The 21,266-nt window shown below is 37.2% G+C and overlaps 1 protein-coding gene across 1 annotated transcript in view; it reads left to right on the forward strand.

Moving 5' to 3' along the window:
• Positions 1 to 5,951, forward strand: part of MMP16 (matrix metallopeptidase 16) — a 190,028-nt gene extending 184,077 nt beyond the window's left edge. The window contains exon 10 of the mRNA XM_026080386.1: positions 1,781 to 5,951. Coding sequence (XP_025936171.1) covers positions 1,781 to 2,115 — 335 coding nt within the window. The 3' untranslated portion in view covers positions 2,116 to 5,951. The remainder of the gene's footprint in view (positions 1 to 1,780) is intronic.
• The last annotated feature ends 15,315 nt before the right edge of the window (positions 5,952 to 21,266 follow it).

Raw genomic sequence — 21,266 nt, forward strand, 5'->3', positions numbered from 1 at the left:
TAAACTACCTTCAGGGTTTTCCAAGCAAAAATGTGTTTTGACTGAAGATTCTGGATCTATAGGGGCTGGTAGTTCCTGTACTGCTTCAATTTTAATATTTTTCATTTGATGTTTCAATGTATAATACCAATTGTTACTAACTAAAGTGATTTATATGTACACCTGATGTATATATATTTGTATATGTAGTCTATAAATATATATATAGCAGAACAGAGATATTGCTATGTGAGAGATATATGTGTATATATAGTCTATATATACATATCAGAATATAGCTGCAGACATGATATATCAAATTGCCAAAGTTGGAGTTCTTATTCAGGGTCAGTATGTGCAGTGCTTTCTTATCTACATCTTGTTATATGAAATATGTAGATAGGGTATCTTGTGGCTCAAATACTGAAATTTTCCACTTGATAATATTTTTAATTTAAACTACAGGTTTCTTTAAGGAACTCTCTATATGCTAACATTTTAAAACTGCATTTATTTAAAGAATTATAGTCCTATGTGTTTTGTTCTAGTCAGAATAGAAGGCATTTTGTGACCAAGCATCCTAACTCCTGTTTCAGTATAACTCAGTGCGTTTCTTTTCTTTTTTTCCCAACTAGTATTATACCTTTTTCTAGATACACTGACACATTCTTTGCCAATAAAACTGCAAGGGATTAAAGAAAGGAAAATAGTGGCCATTCAGTAGCTAGGAAGGCAATTAGAATTACATAAATAGCTAATGTAGAAGAATGTTCAAATATTCTAAATATTCTGAAACATGCAGCACTAGGCTATGAAGACTTTTGTACATAGTTTGAGCTGGAAAAGAAATACACTAACAAGTCCTTTTTGGAGACTCTAACAGCTGTTTGAATAGTGATTATTAATATTGTCTCCACATAGCCAGTTACTGATCTTTTTGGGAAGCATTGTTGAAATGACAAATAGTGCCTAATCTGTTTTAATATTCTTAGTGGCCTTTAGCACTACAGGAAAAAAGCTGAGGTCTATAAAGCAAAGATAAGGAAAAATCCAGCTGTTTGCATTCAGCTCATAAACAGTAGGAGGAAGTTCACCCATCCTGAAGGTTTATTTCTTGCCAGATCAATGCCATTTTTCAGCAGGTATAACAAAGTACTAAAGGTTTTTGGCAGGGAGTCAGTTTTTCTTCATTTAGGCACATTTGGTAATTACGTTGGATTGCACCTGAATGATCAAGTACCAGCTCCCTGCAGAAAATTTGAACCTGAGTACACCTGTTTTCTCTTGGCAAAGCTGCTGTTATTTCATCTAATTTCCTTCTTCTGAAGTAGGGCAATAGATTGAGTGACACTGAAGAGGGTCAGTTCTCATTTCTGGCTAGCATAGTGTTGCAGTTTGCTTCCTATATTCAAAGAGGTTGGGATGCTTCAAAGTGCAAGATCTGGCCCTGATGATTTTTGAGCTCTACAGCTCTAGCTGGGTTTTCTAGCTGTTTTTTTTTTTTTTTTTTTTTGAACAAATCATCTTGCCCCTGATCTGTTCAAGTTCGTATCCTCTGGAATTTCTTTGTTTTTGTAATAAGTGAGGAAAATAAAATCCCGGCTTATTCAAATAAGAAATTTAGGCTTTAAGATTTTCTAAAGACAGGAAAGAAATGAATATGCCCAGAAGATTTGAAAGGCCCATGACTATTTTTTGACTCTCATTGTTACAAAATAATTTGATACCAGTGGATTCAGTCACTGTATATGACATGATCTGACCTGATATGACCATGAATAATTGCACTTTTCTTCCTCAGGCTTCACATATTTCTACAAAGGAAAAGAGTACTGGAAGTTCAATAACCAGATGCTCAGGGTGGAACCTGGCTACCCCAGATCCATCCTCAAGGATTTTATGGGTTGTGATGGACCAACAGACCGAGACAAAGACCGACACAGCCCTCAAGATGACGTTGACATTGTTATCAAACTGGACAACACAGCCAGCACTGTGAAAGCCATAGCCATTGTCATTCCCTGCATCCTGGCCTTGTGCCTCCTTGTCCTGGTTTACACTGTGTTCCAGTTCAAAAGGAAAGGAACACCCCGCCACATACTGTACTGCAAACGCTCTATGCAAGAGTGGGTGTGATGTAGGGCTTTGGGGTTTTTTTCTTTCCCTCCCAGGAGTTTGTGGTAACTTGAGATTCAACACGAGAGCTGTTATGCAGTTTCCTAGCTAGGAGCGGGCATCTGTCAGTCTGAAACAAAGCTGATCTTTAAAACCCCGGGGGTTGCCTGTCCTGCGCATGAGTGGCGATTCGCTTGGCTGGGAAGCTTCCATGATACACAGTATCTGCTGTTTCTTCAGTCCTTTGTCTTTCTTTGTCATTCGATTCTAGGCCTTTCCTCTGCACGCTCAATACCCGATAAACTATCAGGATTAACTAATGAAGAGGAAAAAAAAAAAAATCTCCAGTGTTTCTACATTTGTCCCTTAAGGCCTGTTCCCCTTTGAAAAAAATTTTTTTGCTGAAAGTAAATTTTTTTAGAAAAACACAACAACCCACAGTGGAACTTTCAGGAAAGTGAGAAGACCCAAAACAGCTTTGTCTCCAAAGAGGATTGCTTTCTGTCTGCTATGGATAAAGTCCTATACTCCTACTTCCAGTTTTGTCAGGTGGGAGAGCCGGATGACATGCAGGACTTCAGACTGTTCGGACAGCCATTTTCCAACAAACAAGGGGCCAAAATATCTGCAATATAGTAACAGCCTTAATGATACATTCGTTTTGTGTTTTATACAGCTGCTCTGGGCTATGTCCTCAATGTTTTAAACTCATTTATATTCATTACTATATTCAAGCGGAACCTTTTTATTGGTTTGTTTGGTTTTTGGTTGGTTTTCCTGCATAATCTTTCCCAAATTATACCAAGTCAACTGCCCCAGGCCTTTCACAGGTCTGTCAGGAGCACTCATTCCAAAGCATGGTAAAAAGCAGTGCGTCTCTGAAGTGGATTTCAATGAACTAAAGCAACAGTCATGCTACAGAGAAACTTGACACTGGTATTATATCAGTGTAACCCTTTGAGAACTATTGCATCAGTTTTCAGAGTCTGGTGGATGCTAATCTTTGTTGTCATTAAATTACAGGATTGTGTTTGGGAAATACAGGTTTTAAAAGAAAATCAGGTTTTTAAAACAGATTTCCTCTGATTGCAAGTGAGCGTTTTTATGACTTGCATAAAAAAGCATTTGTAACATACAAATAGAAAGCAAAATATATTTACCAGCTACTTTCTGGTTAAATGAACCAAACTTATTTTAATAGCTGCTACCACTTACCACAGATTTTTTCAGAACTGGCTACAGTTTTATAGCTTAGCCTTTTATCTTAAGCATATTGAATTTCTCTTTTAAACTATGTTGCATGATAATTCAATTTGCCTCTACAGAGGTAGAGTTACAGTTTCAAAGGAAAGCTAAAATGATGACTCTGATATTGCATGAATATACTTCAGTGTTTTACCCCATTGCATGTTCACCATAGTTCTCAAAGGGTTAGGCAAATCTCTGGCGTTTAGCCCAATATTATATCACTGGCAGAGCCAAGGGACCACCAAAGCATTTTGTCATTGTGTGTAATTTGTGCTAACAGCAGTATTGTCATTTTCATGTGACCTGCAGAGCAGGTTTGTATCAATATTTTTTTCCTAGAGAAAAGTCAGCAACTGACAGACCTCTTTATTGATTTTAGGAGCTGCTTCTTGCAGTGATAGGCTTTACAGTCACTGGGCTGTGAACTTCCTAAAGATGGTCAGAATGAGTGCGCCCCACGAGTCAGACACCTGGCTTTTTATGAGAGCCAGGATTTGAGGGGAGTAGCTTTCGAAACAATGAACAGCTTGCCTTGAACTTGATTATTGACCTGTTGACTGTCATTACCAAGTTGAACATCATTGTCTTCTATGAACAGCTTCACTGTCTGAATTTCCTTAAAGTGTACTGTCCTATGTCTTTGCTCTTTGACCTTTAACTTGCAAACTGGCACAAACTGAAGGGAATCTGGTGTTGCTAATCAATTAAGATGGGTTTTATTTCTTGAAAGGCCTGATATGTATTATCAAAAACCTAAAGAAAGAATGTTGAATTGTTTTCTTAGAAAAGAAGTGGCAGAAACTAAAATATTTATGATAGATCTGTAGAAGGGTATTTTGCTATGTATACATGCACACTCTAAAAATGAACTACAGTAGAAGTGAATTTTTATTTAACTTGAATAAAGTTTTCAGTATAAAATTATCATTTCTACAAATAATGAGTTATTATTGAAAAGGTTATAGGAAAGTGTTAAGATACTTGAAACGGCCAGTATTGGCTTTTACATAAAACAAGATTTTTATACTACATACAACCAGTTTCTTACTGATTTCTTAATCCGCATAGCTGGATCATTTTTTAGAGAGTGTAGGTATATATACATATATATTATGATTATTATTATTTTGGTAATGAAATGATAGCTTGACTGCCTTGAATTTATATTTATATTGAGCATAGCATGAAAAATAGTATGCCTTTTTGTTCAATTACATGATTTTATATTGATTTGAGGACTTATTTTATGAACATATGTGGCATGCTATAAAGCATTGCAAACTTAATTCTTAGAGCATAAACAGATATACGTATGTACGGCTAACAAAAATGAAGATTAGAAGAAGATATAGTTTTACAGCAAATAATGCAATGCAGATGGCATTTTGGAGATGTTTTGTAGAGGTACTGCATACTGTAGGTTAGAAGTACACCAGTATCAGCCCATAGCATTATTTAGTAAATCCAATTCAGTTGTTGCTAAAAATAGAGATTAATTCATAATTAAGTAACATAGGATGTTTACTGCAAATCAGCTCATTTGGTGAATTCAGAATTCTATGCCTGTTTGTCATATATTTTAATATATGTATGTATGTGTGTGTATGTGTGTGTGTGTGTTTGCATATCTATAAATGCACACAAACACACATACACATACGTGCATATTTTAATCCATGGAGAAATTTTTATTGTCAGCAAACTGCTATAACTTATGTTCTACCACAGACAGAACAAAATGATTCATGTTACTGTTCTGATTTTGTCCCTTGGATAATTGGTGGAAAGTGCTAACACTACTACTTAATCTGCGTTTGGTTTTCCTCTACAGTGGGAGAACCAATTTTATATTATATTTAAGGCAGAACAGCATCTTATCTGTTTTCTTATTCACTTGGAAATTTCACTTCAATTTCAAAATCTTTTTCATGGCAGCTTTAACTTTCTGTGCAACTGTTTCCCTGAGAGTAATGAAGTGCTGAGCATGTTGACTGTTGTTCTTTGGTAAGGTAAAAAAAAATGTTTGTATTTGGAGAACTTAACTTTAATTATGCAGGAAGGTAAGTGTGATAAGTCTAGTGTTTGGTATATGGTACATCATAGATACATGAATACATAATAAGTTGATTCTTTAATCTATTTTCTTTTACTTAAAAGTGCATATATATTATATACAGAGAGAGGGAGAAAAAACAAATATTATATTGGCATGTTTATGTCATGCAAGGCAAGGTTGTGTCAGCATTTCTATTATATACTCCTATTTTCAGTAGGTTGTAACACAATCATTAAAGTTTGCTTTAGGTAAAAGATGTAGAAGCAATTGTGTTCAGTCTGATTTCCAAATACATATTTGGCTGGCTTCAAATTATAGTAGTAGTTCAGTATAAATTAGTGATGTTCCTGAGTTTAGTTTTGAACTTAAACAAGTAAAAGATAGTTTTAAGAAAATGTTATTTTTTAAACAATTGTTCTATACCAGGACCTATAATTATTAGCATCCAGAAAAAAACAAAGTGAAAGTATTTTGTTTGAGTTGAAATCTGAGTTCCTGCTCATGTGCCGTAACTTTTTTCATAAGGTTTTTAATAAACATTTCCATATTACTATTGTCACAATCTGTACTGTGGAACAATATAAAACTGAATATGGATTGTTTTAATCAGTTACAGTCTATCAAGCTGACTATACAGGGTTGTGTATCCTCAGAGCACTATAGCCTGTATCATGCAGGAAGCCAGAGTAGATGATAGCAGTGTTTCCTCTGGCCTTTTAATGTATAAACCTATGAAAAGGTTATTGACTATAGACAGAAATTAACTTTTATAAAAAAATACATTTAAAGAAACTATGTAACTGTATATTTACTGGATAGGCTGGGATGGAGAGACTCAAATGGCTCCAAAGGAGCCCTTTCAAGTCTCATGAATAAAAGTAATACATATTTTATATCTTCCTATGAACTTTTGTTCTTCTTCTTTGTTCAAAGAGGGGTGAAGGGAGGGGACAATTAAATAAAAAGATGTTTTAAGGCTGATTTTATAAAATAAACCAACAGAAGCTAACAGATTCAAATTTAAGGGGCAGACTTACACTTTCTCTCGACAGTGTGCTTCACCTCCCCAGTTGTTCAGCCGAGACTCCTGTGCCGAGGGCACTGTGGGTTAAGAACAGAGTGTAAGCCTAATTTGGAATTTTCAGCTTTTTTGGCTTACTTCACAATCCTAATGTCAGTTAAATGTAGCTTCTGGTACCAAATTATGTAGAATCAAATTCTGGCTTTTTGGTTAGATAAAAAAAAGTGGATAGGATAGAGAGTAGCAATGGAATCATTACATTCCATTTCTGGTGTTTCACATTTGAACCATTGGTGGGACAAAGCTTGAAAAAGACATATAGCAAACTGAACACTGCCTGCTCCAGAAACTGTGTTTTTAAGAAGTAGAAATGCAAGCTACCGCACCACTGGCAGCCTCAATTGGAGATAGCATAAGATGACCAAACTGAGAAGCAAGGAGGGGTTTGCACAGTCCTGGCCTAAGCTGTGGCCTATGTTGAATGTGGCCTAAGTTTATCCCCCGTTCCAGAGGTGGCAGAAGCCATGCATAGTGGCCGCAGGAGATGTGAAGAAGCCGTCACAGAACAATAGCTCCCTGCCACCTTTTGTTGCTGCCATGGCTGATTTTGGACAGCTCTATTTCCAGAAGTGTAAACAGATGATTGCAGCACTACGAGCCGCAAAGAAAATCATTATTGTTTTCAGTGGAAGGAACAAATATCACCGGCCACTAAGGTGTTCAGATATGCTGTAAATCAAGTAGTATTGTGTATGAGCTGAGGAACAGATAAACTATTATTGAATCCAGTGATATTGCCATGACTGATACACCAGTGCTGTGACATTAAGCATACTTTCTTCGCTCACAGTGCACTGAATGTAGACAGAGAGGTTATCATAAGATAAGATCATTTTAACATATGTCAGTTACAAAATCAGATACAAATGAACCATATGTCATATACTCATAAAATAATATCTCTGATTTATGCATGAAAATCACATGATAAAATATCATGTGTGTGTCCCATCTATCAAATCCTTTCTTGTGACTTACCAACTAACTGTAACGAGAAGGCTTGGCTGGTAGAGAAATACCTTGTCATCAGTGCCATAGATGCAGAAAATGTCTGGAAAGCATCAAAAGCAGGCCATTGCTATTATAGACTGGTTCCATTAGGCACCTGTCCTAAGAGTAGTTTCTAATGTTAGACAGTATAGATTCTGCATGATGCAGGGTTATTTGATGCATGTAGATAACCAGAAAAGCTCACTGCTGATCAGGAGTTCACATTTTGGAGGGTCATCAGTATGTGACCACGGCAAGCATTTGTTCTTAAAATCAAAATATATTTCAAAGTGTGTAAAAAACATTAAATGCATACATGATAAACAAGACTTGTTTCCCAATATACATACACTTTAGCATATCATCTGAAAATTCTAGTCAGTTTATTAACATTTGTGGTTGCAACTGCCTATCATGACTTTGAGACATGGCATTTTATGGAAGGTATACATAAAATATGTTGGTCCTATGGAAATATCTTTAATTACATTTCTAGTCCACCCACAGTATAGGTCAAATAGGTGTTAAGAGGCAGATGAAACAAATTAAAAAACATTGATGTAAACTAGCATGCTCAAGAAGATTTTCTACACTTGCCTGTGTATGCAGCATAATGCTAGTTGCTGTAACAGTAAAACTGCATTAACAGAACAACCATTGCCATAAATATTTACCACATGCCATTTATGATGGCACAAAGCTTTCCAGTCATATAGCTTGGTTTCTTCTGCTTCTATAGAATGACATTGTCCACAGGCGATGATCATAATAACCACCATATAAACCAAAGTTTTTTGTTTAGTTAATAGTCATCTCTCTCCTACAAATTGCATCACATCCTTTTCTTAGCTACACCCTTAATCTCCTTGGCCAGCTATCAGCACATGTTAATTCATAGTCTTTTATGCAAATTATTTTTTTGCTGTTGCAGTAAAATATATACTGAGTAATCTCTCCGTTTTGCCATCTGGTACTAACACATGAATTAATCACTTTTACTCTGTCTCATGCCTATGTCCTGGATCATCCATTTGCTCATCCATCATTCTGGAAACTGGGTCTCTGGAAAGTGGAATTAGCAACAGGAGACTGGAATCTGATAGCTTCCTAACCCAAAGCACAGTACCTGTCTAGCCCTTAACAGTAGGACAACAGAGCGGGAAGGGTTTTCTGTGAAGTATTATATCACTTACCCACCAGTAACAGCACAATGTAATTCTGCCAATTAGTACATGCCCAGATGGGTTCACCACTTACAGAGAGTAGTGTGTTAAGTCAGAAAATAATGTTTCTAATCAACATTTCCATCCTGATATGTTGGCATAGTATAATGCCCAATTTATACGCATATTTCATAACTTACATAGCTGCAAACAAAGTCTTCAGCCCTGTGGAAGCTGACAGTGCTTAAGGTCAACATGCAGTCAGTGTTAACTCGTTTATGAGTGTGAACAAATTTTGATTCCCTTACTTTCATTTCATGATCTCAGGAAAAAGAATGTAGGTTCGTTCGTAATATAAAATGATGGTTTATAATACTCTCTTTGTCAGTGTTCACAATTACATGATATTATGGCTCAGCAAGCACTATTGTACAACTGACACATTCCAGTCAGGACAGCCAATCCCATATTTAGGCATACAGTGAATCTAAATAGAGATGCACATACTGTATACCCTTTGCTTGGCTATTGCCACAAAAATAGTGAGTGCTCACATACTGATCCTCCTTATACATTATAGGATCACCAAGTTGATGTCAGTTGCAAGCAGTTTTGTTTTCTTGAATGTAAGCAGAGTTATATGCATTAGAAAATGGTCCTTGTGATGATGTGCATTCAGAAGGCATCATCAGCAATCTACAGTACTGTTTCAAATGATCGTGACAAACACAGCAATTCATACATTCAAGGCATAGCTATGGCTTGTATTTACATAGTTGTCTTTTACCTCATATAATCAAGTGCTATCAGCTCTGGCCATGCATCCCAAGGTAGGTGATAACCCTTAAAAAAATCCTTCAGGACAGTCATTGTTAATATTCACACAGCTCAGAAATACCTGAGACTGTTGTACCTGAGAAAATTTAATCTTGAACAAGAATCCAGTGTTGAAGGAATGTGTGGTGATGTGAATAATCTATTCCCAGTTTTTACCCTATATAATGCTTCTGGTGAAACATTGTCAGCTAAGTACATGCCTAACATCCATCTTAAGTGTATGTTTCCAACACCAAGTAGTCATCTCTTGTCAATTCATGCTTACAAGTTTTGACTTGTAAAGTCATTCAGTATTGCTGTCTAACGGTGTCCAGATGAAAACCATTTTAGAGGATAGATCAAGGATTTTATGCTACAGCATTTTAAACTTATGAGTTAGCTTTTGTTCTTGGTACTTCTTACATGCTTTCCTCAAATTACACTTTAGCTGATTAGCTGATGTCTTGACATAGAGGATGTTCTAAATGACTTGTAATTTCTGTCAGTCCTTACTGAGAAGTCTGATAAACTTGGATGAGTGTTTGGGCAATTAATATCTGAGTAACTCTGCATCCTGAAAAAAAATGAGAGAGACAGCTTGATAGCTCACTTCCCCTCTTGTAAAACTTCTAAAACTTCTAAACTGGGGAGGGGAAAGAAGAGGTGAATTTGGGAAGATAGAATTCAAACTGCCATACTTCTCAGGGTCAAGAGATGCTTGCCAGCTTGCTGAAAAGTTTAAAAAAAAAAAAAAAAGTCAGGAAAAAAGTCAGTTGTGTCAGCATGGAGCTGCTCTGGAGTATCTACGTCCAGTTCTGGGCTCCCCAGTACAAGAGAGACGTGGCACTACTGGAGAGAGTTCAGCAGAGGGCTACTAAGATGATTAGGGGACTGGAGCATCTCTCTTATGAGGAAAGGCTGAGAGAGCTGGGCCTGTTTAGCCTRGAGAAGAGAAGGCTGAGAGGAGATCTTATCAATGCGTACAAGTATCTGAAGGGAGGGTGTCAAGAGGATGGGACCAGACTCTTTTCAGTGGTGCCCAGCAACAGGACGCAAGGCAACGGGCACAAACTKAAACACAGACAGTTCCATCTGAACATGAGGAAATACTTCTTCACTGTGAGGGTGACAGAGCACTGGAACAGGTTGCCCAGAGAGGTGGTGGAGTCTCCTTCTCTGGAGATATTCAAAACCTGCCTGGACGCGATCCTGTGCAACGTGCTCTAGGTGACCCTGCTTGAGCAGGGGGGTTGGACTAGATGATCTGCAGAGGTCCCTTCCAACCTCAACCATTCTGTGATTCTGTGATTATGATCCCCCCTTCTCATTGTGCAAGATAGGTGGACCATCATCTGCTGTAGATAAGCGTTGCTTTGAAAGTGGTAGTCCTTGRCTCACAGTGATGGCAACTACAGCTGTCTACAACCACTCCATTGAAATCTTTCTCAGAGGAAAGAAATAAATTGGTAATGAGCTTCCTTTCCACAACTTCTAGGATCCACAGAAGAGCCAACTAGGTCTTTTGATCAAAGACTGCTGAGCAAACATAAAAGAATCAGTATAAACACATTTCCATTTTTCATTTTTAGCAGGATATAAGAAAAGCAATGAGAATGGCTTGGTCCATAATTAAAAGTGGAAGTCCAGTTTGACAGGAAGGGAAGGAACCATAAACCACTGACACCAGTAGAATTGCATGTAACTGCTATCTTTATAGCTGACATTAAAATGAAAGAGATGTTATCAGAAACTTGGTGATAGCTTGGAAAGTATTATTGATCTCCAACAGCAAGGACACATGTTAGACTGTATAGAAGTCTATTGACTTCTATATTTGGTGTCATAAACCACGGGACAGCAGTCAATCAAGACTCCTCAGTATGGTTACTCTAAACTTGACTATAAATGCAGAGAGATAACACTTTGTTTATCTGATGCAGTCACAAATCTTTCCCAACAGATTTAGTCAAACCAGCATCAACCTGAATCTTGTCGCAGTGAAATGTTTACATTTGTTTTCAGAAATTAGAACCACAAGGTTATCTATCATTTGAAGAACTCCACAGGATGAGATGTTGAAGGAGAAAGAAGCCTTTACTTATAGTCTAAACTTCAGTCATGTGACTTTATGTCCATGCTATGTCACTCCTTAAGCATTTGATATAACAGAAACACATCTATGACCTTTGGATGGACCATTTATTTCTATATCTTTATGTAAATCGATAAATAAAAACAAATTACTGATCCCTTTTTTTTCCTCACTGTGCCTTCATGTGTTTCCTGACTGGTTGAGATGATATTTAATGTAATCTGCTCTTGGTAAACAACTGAGAAATGATCTTTAAATATACAGACTAGCACAGAAATTACAATTTTTCTGTCCATCTTATTAAGCACACACAAATTTTTGTAGTCTTTCACTAGGAAATGCAGCTTTTGTGTCTATGGTGAAGAGATGGTAGCTGCTCAAATACATGTCATATGCACATTGGAGGAATTTGGTGTACATTTTCACTAAATATTGTTCATGCTTGTCCCTTGACAGTTAAGCTCCAAGGTATTCACTTAATATTGTTAATGTCTCTGCTTTCCATTGTCACAGCCTTCCTTTTGAGTCTTTTATGAAAATTGTGTGGTACAACCAGCATTGACCATCACAGACTGCTTGTGTGGATCACCACTGCTACTTTTGCACATTGCTCTTGGGTACAATGATGTGACAGAAGAGAACTATCATTTCTGATGTCAGCCCTTGCATGCCATTTACATACATGGTTTATGCTGTCTCTGAGAGATGAGCAGTCTAGAAAGCTGCATTTCAGAAGTGCTGGTACTGTTTCCTGTGGTTCCAGCTCTTGTCATTAACCTTTTCTCTTTCTGCTTTACATTCTGATGCCTGTAATCTGTGCCACAGATATGCAAACTGTAATTATATGGCTGAAGTTCTTCCTCTACTGCAAGTCAGTTCATACACATACATCAAGCACCATTATATTATTGCTGTGGCATAATAAGCTAGCACTGTTGCGTTGCAGAATGTTTTCCTATTTTGCATTGTTTTACCATCTTGTTTTATGATTGCTCCTATTTCTTAGACATCAATAACATATTTATGAACAGCTCTCTTGCATCCACTACTGTATGCTGGGAATCAGATTCATTGCACTGTTCAGTTACATCTTGCAGAGAAAGGTGCAGGTGTTTGACTTTTGTAGGTTTATTGTATGTGACAAGTGTTCCTGTAGGCTCAGAAGTTGTTTCAGGGAGCAATGTCTGCTCCCTGCCAGTCCTATGGTTAGTACTGTTAGTGGTTAAAGCACATATGGCTGGTTTTGTCAGTGTGTTGTCAATCAGAGTTTGATATGGATATATACACAAGAAGGGTGCATTGTTTCGCATGCTTCACACACATTCTTGTTTCTGTCACTTTCTCAATAACATCAACCTTGGTTACTCTCAAAGTGCCGTGCTCTTGTGTCTACCAGAACTGGATTTCTTCTTTAATTCTTCCTGTTGGATGTTTATTGTGATTTTAGCAGCTGTTTCAATTTTCCATCTAGTTGCCATTCCTTCCTCCCTATAATTCCCCATAATTCCAGCAGAAATTGATCTGGTTCCAACATCTTAGCAAGAACTTATTACAAATGTGAGTTTCTTCCCACACTGTGACATGTTTGTTTTTCCTTCACCTCTGAAGCAGAAGAAACAAACTTTCACACAGAGACAAGGATTTTGGTACAGTTGTTAGGATATCTTTGAAAGTGTTTTTATGCATAACATGATCGTAAAACCCACACATTGTTAAACATAACTCTTTTCAAGCTCTGTTTCCTGAACCACCCAACAATTGCTCACTTAATTTGCAAAGCCTGACAATTAAGGCAGAATATGGATGCGATGATTGCTTTGTGTGATGCAAATTTCTCATCTTTACTCCCCTTTAGCTGCATAGCCCCATATGCATTTCATGCCCAGATTTGGCTCATTAGGATGTGTGTTAGTAATAAAGTAGTTGCAGCATTTATTTGCTTTCTGAAACTAAAGTTCATTTTATTGTTATTCTATTTTATTTTATTGTCTCACACAGCATTCTATACAGTAACCTTTTTATAACTGACATATGTTATTCCTTCAGGTAGCTTCTACTGACAAACACAAAGCTTGTTTGTGTGCAAATGCAAGGCTGACTAAATGGTGCTAAAGTGTTTTATGACTGTCAGATATAATCAGGCAAAATTTTGTGGTGCTTAGACTGATTTTTTCATTGATTTTATTGATCAATGCATTGAACAGTGTTTTATTATACACAAGTTGTCTTTTATTAGTAAATCAAAACCTCATAGTGCATTGTTAAATAAAATGGGTTAATTAATCTATGTAACAGCTCACCAAGCTATTATCTCTTTAACTCCTTATAATGTTGTGTCATTAAAGGTCAAGGGGTCATGATAATATTCTCATTGCTGTAGATCATTAACATGACTGAACATTTTCAACAAAGTACTTATGTTTACAATGCTATAACCCTTTGACTGCTGCGGCAACCTTTAACCACAAAAAGTCACATGCTAGAATCATCACTATGGTTCTTGCCATGGCAATCAAAGAGTTAAGGGCTGTGCAGTGATTTGTTTTATATTTATTAATTTATATTTATTTTTGTTTTCATTTGAGAAGGGGGGAGTTGGGGTGGGGCAGTTCTTGTCTGCTGTGTCTTAACCAAGGGAAGGGTTAAAGTGGCTTTTTATACTATTGCATCTTATGTACTTACCATCGTTTCATTGTGTTGTAATTAAAAAAAAATCTGTCAATAAATAAGAGAACAGAAAAAAAAAAGTTTCATAAAGGCATTGTGGTTTACTCAGTGTATATGACTTTAAGTTTTATAGCTGCTGCTCTTTAGATACTGTAGCCTCAGTGGAAGAACACATAAAAGATACTGACATTCCATAGAGATATTATGGATCTTTCTGGGTATGAACAAGGTGAAAGAAACATTGATTAATTTTTCTAATCTAAATAGAGTAGGAAAAACTAATTTGTAGGAGACAGAGGGAGAGTGTGTGGTAATGGACATACTTTTGTAAAGTCTGAAGGGCCACTCGTTAGAGATTATTGTTGCAGCCACTACAAAAAAGACCAACAGATGATTGAATTTTCTCACTTCTTGTGTGTAAGAAAAATCATGAAAGGTACAGTGCAAACAAAAGGTGAGTCTAATCATTCAGCTGAAAATAGCTGAAGAGTAGAAACCAAAAAATATAGTTTTCTTGAAGTAGAATCATAGTAGAAGACCACGAGCCTAAAAGGCGAAGGAGAGTTTTGTAGCACTTTCGCCATCCAACTCAGCCTTGCAAAGATCTTTTTTCCTGCTGTGTCAACAAAAATGTAATTCTTCTCAGTCTATATGACTTCAAGGATGAGATGTGTGTGTATGGGTGTAGGAAACCAGGAACAAGTCCGATCTATTTGGAAATAAGTTGAAAGGCGTTACTATTTCAGAGTCCTGGTAAGAAAGAGAGCAGTGCTGGTACCTGATCTAGAACCAAACTCATCAGATATCTAAACTACCTCAAACCTCCCTCTTTTCTGTTCTAAATCTGAGGCACATGTGTTTGACACTTGCTAACATACAGAAGTAGCTCATCATTTAAAAAAAAAAAAAAAAGTCCACTCATGATTTTTTACCTGAGAAAAGGAAGAAGGGAAGAGAACTGAGTATAGCAGATGCTACATGTCCTTGATTGCATTTCTCACACACCAGAGGAGGGAAGCTCAGCTCTAGCTGAGCTTTGTCTGAGGACACCTGGCAAGCAGAACACCCATTCCGAATGGGAAGGCATGGAGAACATAAAGATCTTAGCATCCTCAGTTGACGAAGTGTGGTGTTTCTGAAAGTTCTGAATTAAACCAACTTCCAAAATGTTTCTACAAGCAGAAATTTTCTTAGTAACAAATCTAGCAATCACAGCTAGCGCATGAGAACTTTGGTGCTAAAACCAAATAGGTCTGTTTCAGACCTATTTTCACATGATTGTTTGGCAGAAAATTAGGTTTCCATTTTAATGTTTGGACAAAAATTGGAGATTTGGCTTTCAGCAATTTTTCTTATCTAAAAAACTTTCTAATCAAGAAACACTTGCCAACCTAGACACTAGGTGATTCTATTAACCACTCAGACAAAATTAGTTATGAATAACAAATATTTCTAATCACTGCTTGCCAACCACTCTCATGCTACATGTTTGAATTACTACAAACAGTGAATAAAATCAAATAAACATCTGGTCATCAACAATTGTCAATGGAATTAAAAGTTTTGGATATATTATGTATGTCTTTATTTAGCTCTACACAGCATACAAAAACATGGCACAGACTTGTTTTCCACTCAAAAGAAGCTGAGTATTTTACAGGTCATCTACTAGGCTGACTGGCAAAATGGTACAGGTGCTTACCTGGTTTAGACCTCTATCTGCACTTCAGTGAAAATTTTATTCAGTCCTAAAGTTTATGATAGATATGGCATGAACTGCTTTTTTTCTGAGTATATTGGCTGTACTCTGCTGCCAGTGATGTCAGTGTGCTAGTAAAGAGATTCTTGCTGTAAGTTATTCAAGATTTAGGGGTAAATTTGACCTGTGCTTCACTAGGGCAAAAAGCTAGGCCCTGATCAATGTCTAACTAATGCAGACCTTAGGCACTTTCTACCAGAAAGGAGGTGTATTACGATCCTCTGCACAAACATTCAGAATGYAAAGAAGCTTGCTTAGCAAACACATATTCTGTGTTTGTCACATTAAATACAAAGCATAGAAGTTTTCACTTAAGTGTCCTCTTCCCCTATTCAATTATTTCCTTTTTTTTTTTTAATCCAAATTTTGGTGTTATAATTCAGGAGAACAGAGTGGGTAAGCTATAAAAGTAAAGCAACAGCCAAGAAAGAAAAAAAGTGTTTGAAGAAACAGTATGTTTTGAAGTTGTTCTTATATTAGCATTTAATTTCTGGAAAGTTTCCAAGCTGAAATAAGTATCATTGCTACCACACTGTTCAATACATTGATGTGAAGTTTGGTTTGCCACACATTCATCCCTTCACAAGTCACTGCAAGAAACAGCTCCTAAAGAGCATGCTTAATTGCCCAGATATTTGTGTGAAATTACTGTCATTAATCACTGTATTGATTATATTTCTTCTCTTTTCCAGGATTCTTCTATTTTTAAACATTGCCCTGAAGTGACATGTAAAGGCACCCTTGTTATCCATGACTTGCTTGCTTGCTGTCTAATTGCTAGATAGAAGATTCATTGTGCAGTGCTTCAATTTGCTGTTGTGTTGTGGTTCATAATTATTTTTTGCTATGGTCTTCAGCACCAGCCAGATTATTCTCACCATGACAAATGACAAGTGTGGCTGCAATCCCTTGCTTCGACACTGGGAAGCTGTTACCTTGTCACACTAGCCAGCTTCCTGCTGCATGTCTTTGCTCATACTTTCATTAAAATAATAGATTCAGGCTGAAAAGATTGTAAAACCTAAGAGTCTTTCTATTCATGTTGCTCTTTGGAAGAAAATATTATCCATGAAGGACTAGTTTCACAGGGAAGATGCAGGGTATCTGAACAATGTCACCGTGTCAAATTACTCAGTACCCAAGTCACTTCCAGGTCCAGTTCCCCTGATCTTTGCACATTCTGGATTCTTTTCTGGAGCATGCTAAGTGTCACAACCTGTGTTTTCTTTTGGAGAGAGTTATTACAGGAATACTGGATAAGATAGCATCATTCCTCCTGTACTACTCCAGCAGGTACAACACTCTGAGGCATAAGGCCTGTTCTGAAAATAGCTCAGTTCAAAACAAACATAACCTTTCAGTTCAGGAAAGACATTTAGAAGAATGCTTAGTTTGTAAATCTTGTCTGGGTACAACTGACAACCATTAGGCCCTGTTTAGATTCAGGACTGTAACAGACTCAGAGGTAAAGGAAATTTAGACCATCTCCAGGGTAATTGTAGCATTTCAGAAGATAAATTTAGGATACAGGAACTTAAGTGCTCCTTACAAGTCTAGAGTAGGATGTAATTGCCAACTTGCAGCCCCTAACCTATGAATAAAGTAAATACATTAAGCCTCTAGCTGGCTATAACAGATTTCTACCCTAGATAGTGACCTTCAAAGGTATCTTTCTCTTTCCTTTGAATAGAGAGCAAAATTCTGGAGTTAATTTAAGAGGACTGGTCCTCCTGATAACTTAACCAAGGTTAAATGGATTGCATCCCCTCACCCAGTCCTTGGTGACTTGCTCAAGATAGCACAATAGTAACACGCTACTGAACTGTAAACAGCACAGCTGACAATATTTCCCTAGGCTTTCTACTTAGTTGTTAGAGGGAAGGAAGAAACTTAAAGTTTTCTCTGTGTCATTTTCTACTTGCCACATTTGAGTTTCCCTGATATATGGATGTTCTTAAACTACACCCATTTGATGCACTATACCTCATTCTAAAATACTGGGAACTCTTAAAATGTAGGAACACTTATTAAGGTCTCTTAATAAAAAAGAGGAACTGTTAATATGTATAGCAATTCTTTTTTCCCCTAACCCCTCAGTCAGAAAAACACAGAAGAAGGCAACACAAAAAGATGCTGGGAATGGTAACATTCAGAGGTTCCACACAATTAAAAGAAATGAGGTATGTCAGGAGTGTCAGGAATCACAGTAGAAACAGGAAAAGAAAAGGAAAATGGAAAGGAAGCTTAGTATATGCCTTTCTGTGTTCAAATATCTGACTTGTGTTTGCACATCTTACTATACCAGAATTGTGTGCTACTGCGGGACACCACCCAAGGGACAAAAGAACCAGAGTCTCCCATCTAGGAATGACAGGCAGAAGTGTATTCTTTCTAGGCGCACCACTTTCTTATTTCCTTTTTTTTTTTTTTCAAATAAACCAAAATTAGGTTTAGAGGGGCTTATGTTATTTGCAAGGAAGGTTCCTACACTGATTCACTGTTGAAATTGATGTGCATAGCAGAACCTTTGCACAATACAAACAGCATGAAGAAGACACATTCATTAAACTATCCTATATGGACATCAGTTAGCAGAAGCAGACATATGTGAGAGAAGGAATCGGTCTAGCAAGGGCAACAGTGCTGAATGCACTCTGACTGTAATGCTGAATACCACCTACAGCACTTACACAATCAGCACTTTGTACAGCTCTTTGCTCAAATACTGACTTATACCATATAGCATAAGCACATATCTTGCTGAGAAACGTTACTCTGCTGTGTGTCCTCAGGTCTCTGAGAGGATGAGGTAACAAATGAGAAGCATGGTGCAAATGCGATAAATAGCTGAAATGGAAGAAAGATAAACACTCTGTGAGAAATGAGAAAAGCAGTAAAAACTGAAATATTTAGGAAAAGGTTTTGGGCTTTGCTTTATTCTATTTATATATGGAAGTTAGTTTAGACAGTGAAGTTTCTATTCACCTAACTTTGTGGAAAATCAGCAGCATGAACATTTTTCTACTTATTAAATCTGAGTACAATCAGTAGTTAAAGAGGAAGTGGAAAAACAAATCCAGATCAACAGTACGGGAAAAGTTTAAAACGCCTGAATGTGAGATGATTTCTCAAATCCTTTGGTATGAAAGAGACATTGTCAAATGCCATAAGGTCCTAATGACCTTTGGAAACACAAACAGGGAATTGTAATCTCATTTAAATTTTAATTAAAGGAATTGAAGTTAAGTGGTTCAGAGAGACAAGAAATTGAAATTTCTAAAGATTAAGTTATTCCTCTAGCCAGGCAGGCTGTATGGCATTGCAGAGTATGTATGTGTCTCTGCTGGTGTGGGCTGCAGGAACAGTGCCTTGAGGGACAAAACCTCTCTCCTCACCTCTCCCAGCCCTCTCTGAATTGCAGCAGCATAATCATATGTGCCTGTTTATCTCAGAAGCTGTTCATGTAGAGCTTTCTTCTTTATATATAAAAGTAATTATTTTAGCATTGGTAATCTTATTCCCCCATGTCTCTTTCCCTTCAGACCCTTTACATTAATTATTACAGCAGTAAGTCCCAGTTTGCAGCCCAGTGACCAGACTGGACACTCAGGAGATTCTCTAAGGCTGATTCTTTCTGTCTGCACAGGCTATAAAGTGGATTTACAGCTGCTTTTGTAGTCTTGTGTCTGGAGTGAGAAGGAGGAGAGGAAAGATATCTAGGTGATGACAATGCCGGACTAACTGGAATAAAATTTAAATTCCCAGCATTGTCAGAGGTTACTTTTTTGACCCTTAGTGAATAACATAATCTCCAATGGCCAACTGTACTGAAATGACTAGAATTGCCAATACTGAGTTGCATGTCTAAGCTCTCCATACGCTGAAGTCCAAAAATATGATTCAAAGCAATCAGCTCGTTGAGCAAGGTGGCACTTAAGCCAACTATTAAGAAACACTGAAGCCTGTGAAACTCTGTCTTCTGCCTGGACCTCAGCCACCAGCTCGGGAAGAGCTGGGCACAGCTGGAGGCAGGTGACTCACTTGAGCACCCACCCCAGGTGTGGGAAGGCTGGCTTCTAAAACCCCCTCGGCTCCTTAGGGATTAGACGATTTTTGTTCAGATCAGTCTTCTTTCCTCTATATCTAAATTGGGACAATTTACATATTTAATCCCCAAAGTGCTTTGGTCATTCATGTACTTAACCCTGAGGGGAAAGGATTTTAAGTACTTTCTCTCCTCTGTATTTCTCAGTATCGTTTTTTCTTAAGCATTTGTTCAGGAAATATTATGGCAACTGTTGTGAATCTTACTCTAAAGTGCCTCTCCAATCAATGCAGAAGGAGTTTAGGCACTAGGCTGGATATATAAACACAGACTCTTTGCATTGGGTGCCTTAAGCTAAAGCTGGGTCGCTGTGATAAATTCTGTGTGACTCTATGTTTCTTCACACTCTAAGTTTAAGGTTGCATTTGTCAGAATAAGTTCCTTCTAAGTGGACCAAGATAGCTTTAATCTCCTTCCCAGAGTCCTCTTGGGGGATTAGAGAGCTTTAGTCATTCTTCTTACAGCTTATCTTACTTTATTTGATTTTATTTCTGTCATTATTTTACCTGTCTGGAGATGCAAAATTTTGCATGTTAAATCATGGAGAAACAGGGGAATATGGGAACATGGGAAGGTCCCCATGTCAGAAACCTCCTTCCTGGGTGGGATTATCACAGCATCCATCTCAAATTGAAATATCAGTAGAAGTTAAAGAATAATTGATAAGATTTCTGCTGTAATTCACTTAAGAGTTCTGAAAGAACTGAAAGAAAAAATAGTTGAATTATGAATTGTGCTATACCATGTGTTTCTAAAACTGCCTCATGAAATTGGGTTAAAGAGATAGCAATTTTTAAGACCCTCATGCAAAATTTGAAGAACTGCAGCCAAACAAATTGGCAACTCTAGTAAGCAAACTGATCTTAAGAAAGGGATATGTAAACACATGGATATATATGATATACTAGAGTGAATCAGAATGGCTTTTGTAAGAGAATCATCTATTAAAGTTGAGCTGATGTACTTTTCTGGGTTTCCAAAAGGCATTTCAGCAAGGTCCTCCTCCAAAGACTCTTAAAGAAATAGAGCTGTTACAGCAAAGGAGGGAGGGTCCTCACGTGAATGAGTGATTAAAATACAGGAAACAAAGAGAAAGATATCATAAATAGAGCCCTGCAGGAGTCTTTACCAGAGCCTGTGCCATTCATTATACTCATAAATGATCTGGAAAGACTTATAGGGCAAAGTTTGCTGA

The sequence above is a fragment of the Apteryx rowi genome, unplaced genomic scaffold, assembly GCF_003343035.1.
Source record: "Apteryx rowi isolate R43461 unplaced genomic scaffold, aptRow1 scaffold_519, whole genome shotgun sequence".
Classification (NCBI taxonomy): domain Eukaryota; kingdom Metazoa; phylum Chordata; class Aves; order Apterygiformes; family Apterygidae; genus Apteryx; species Apteryx rowi.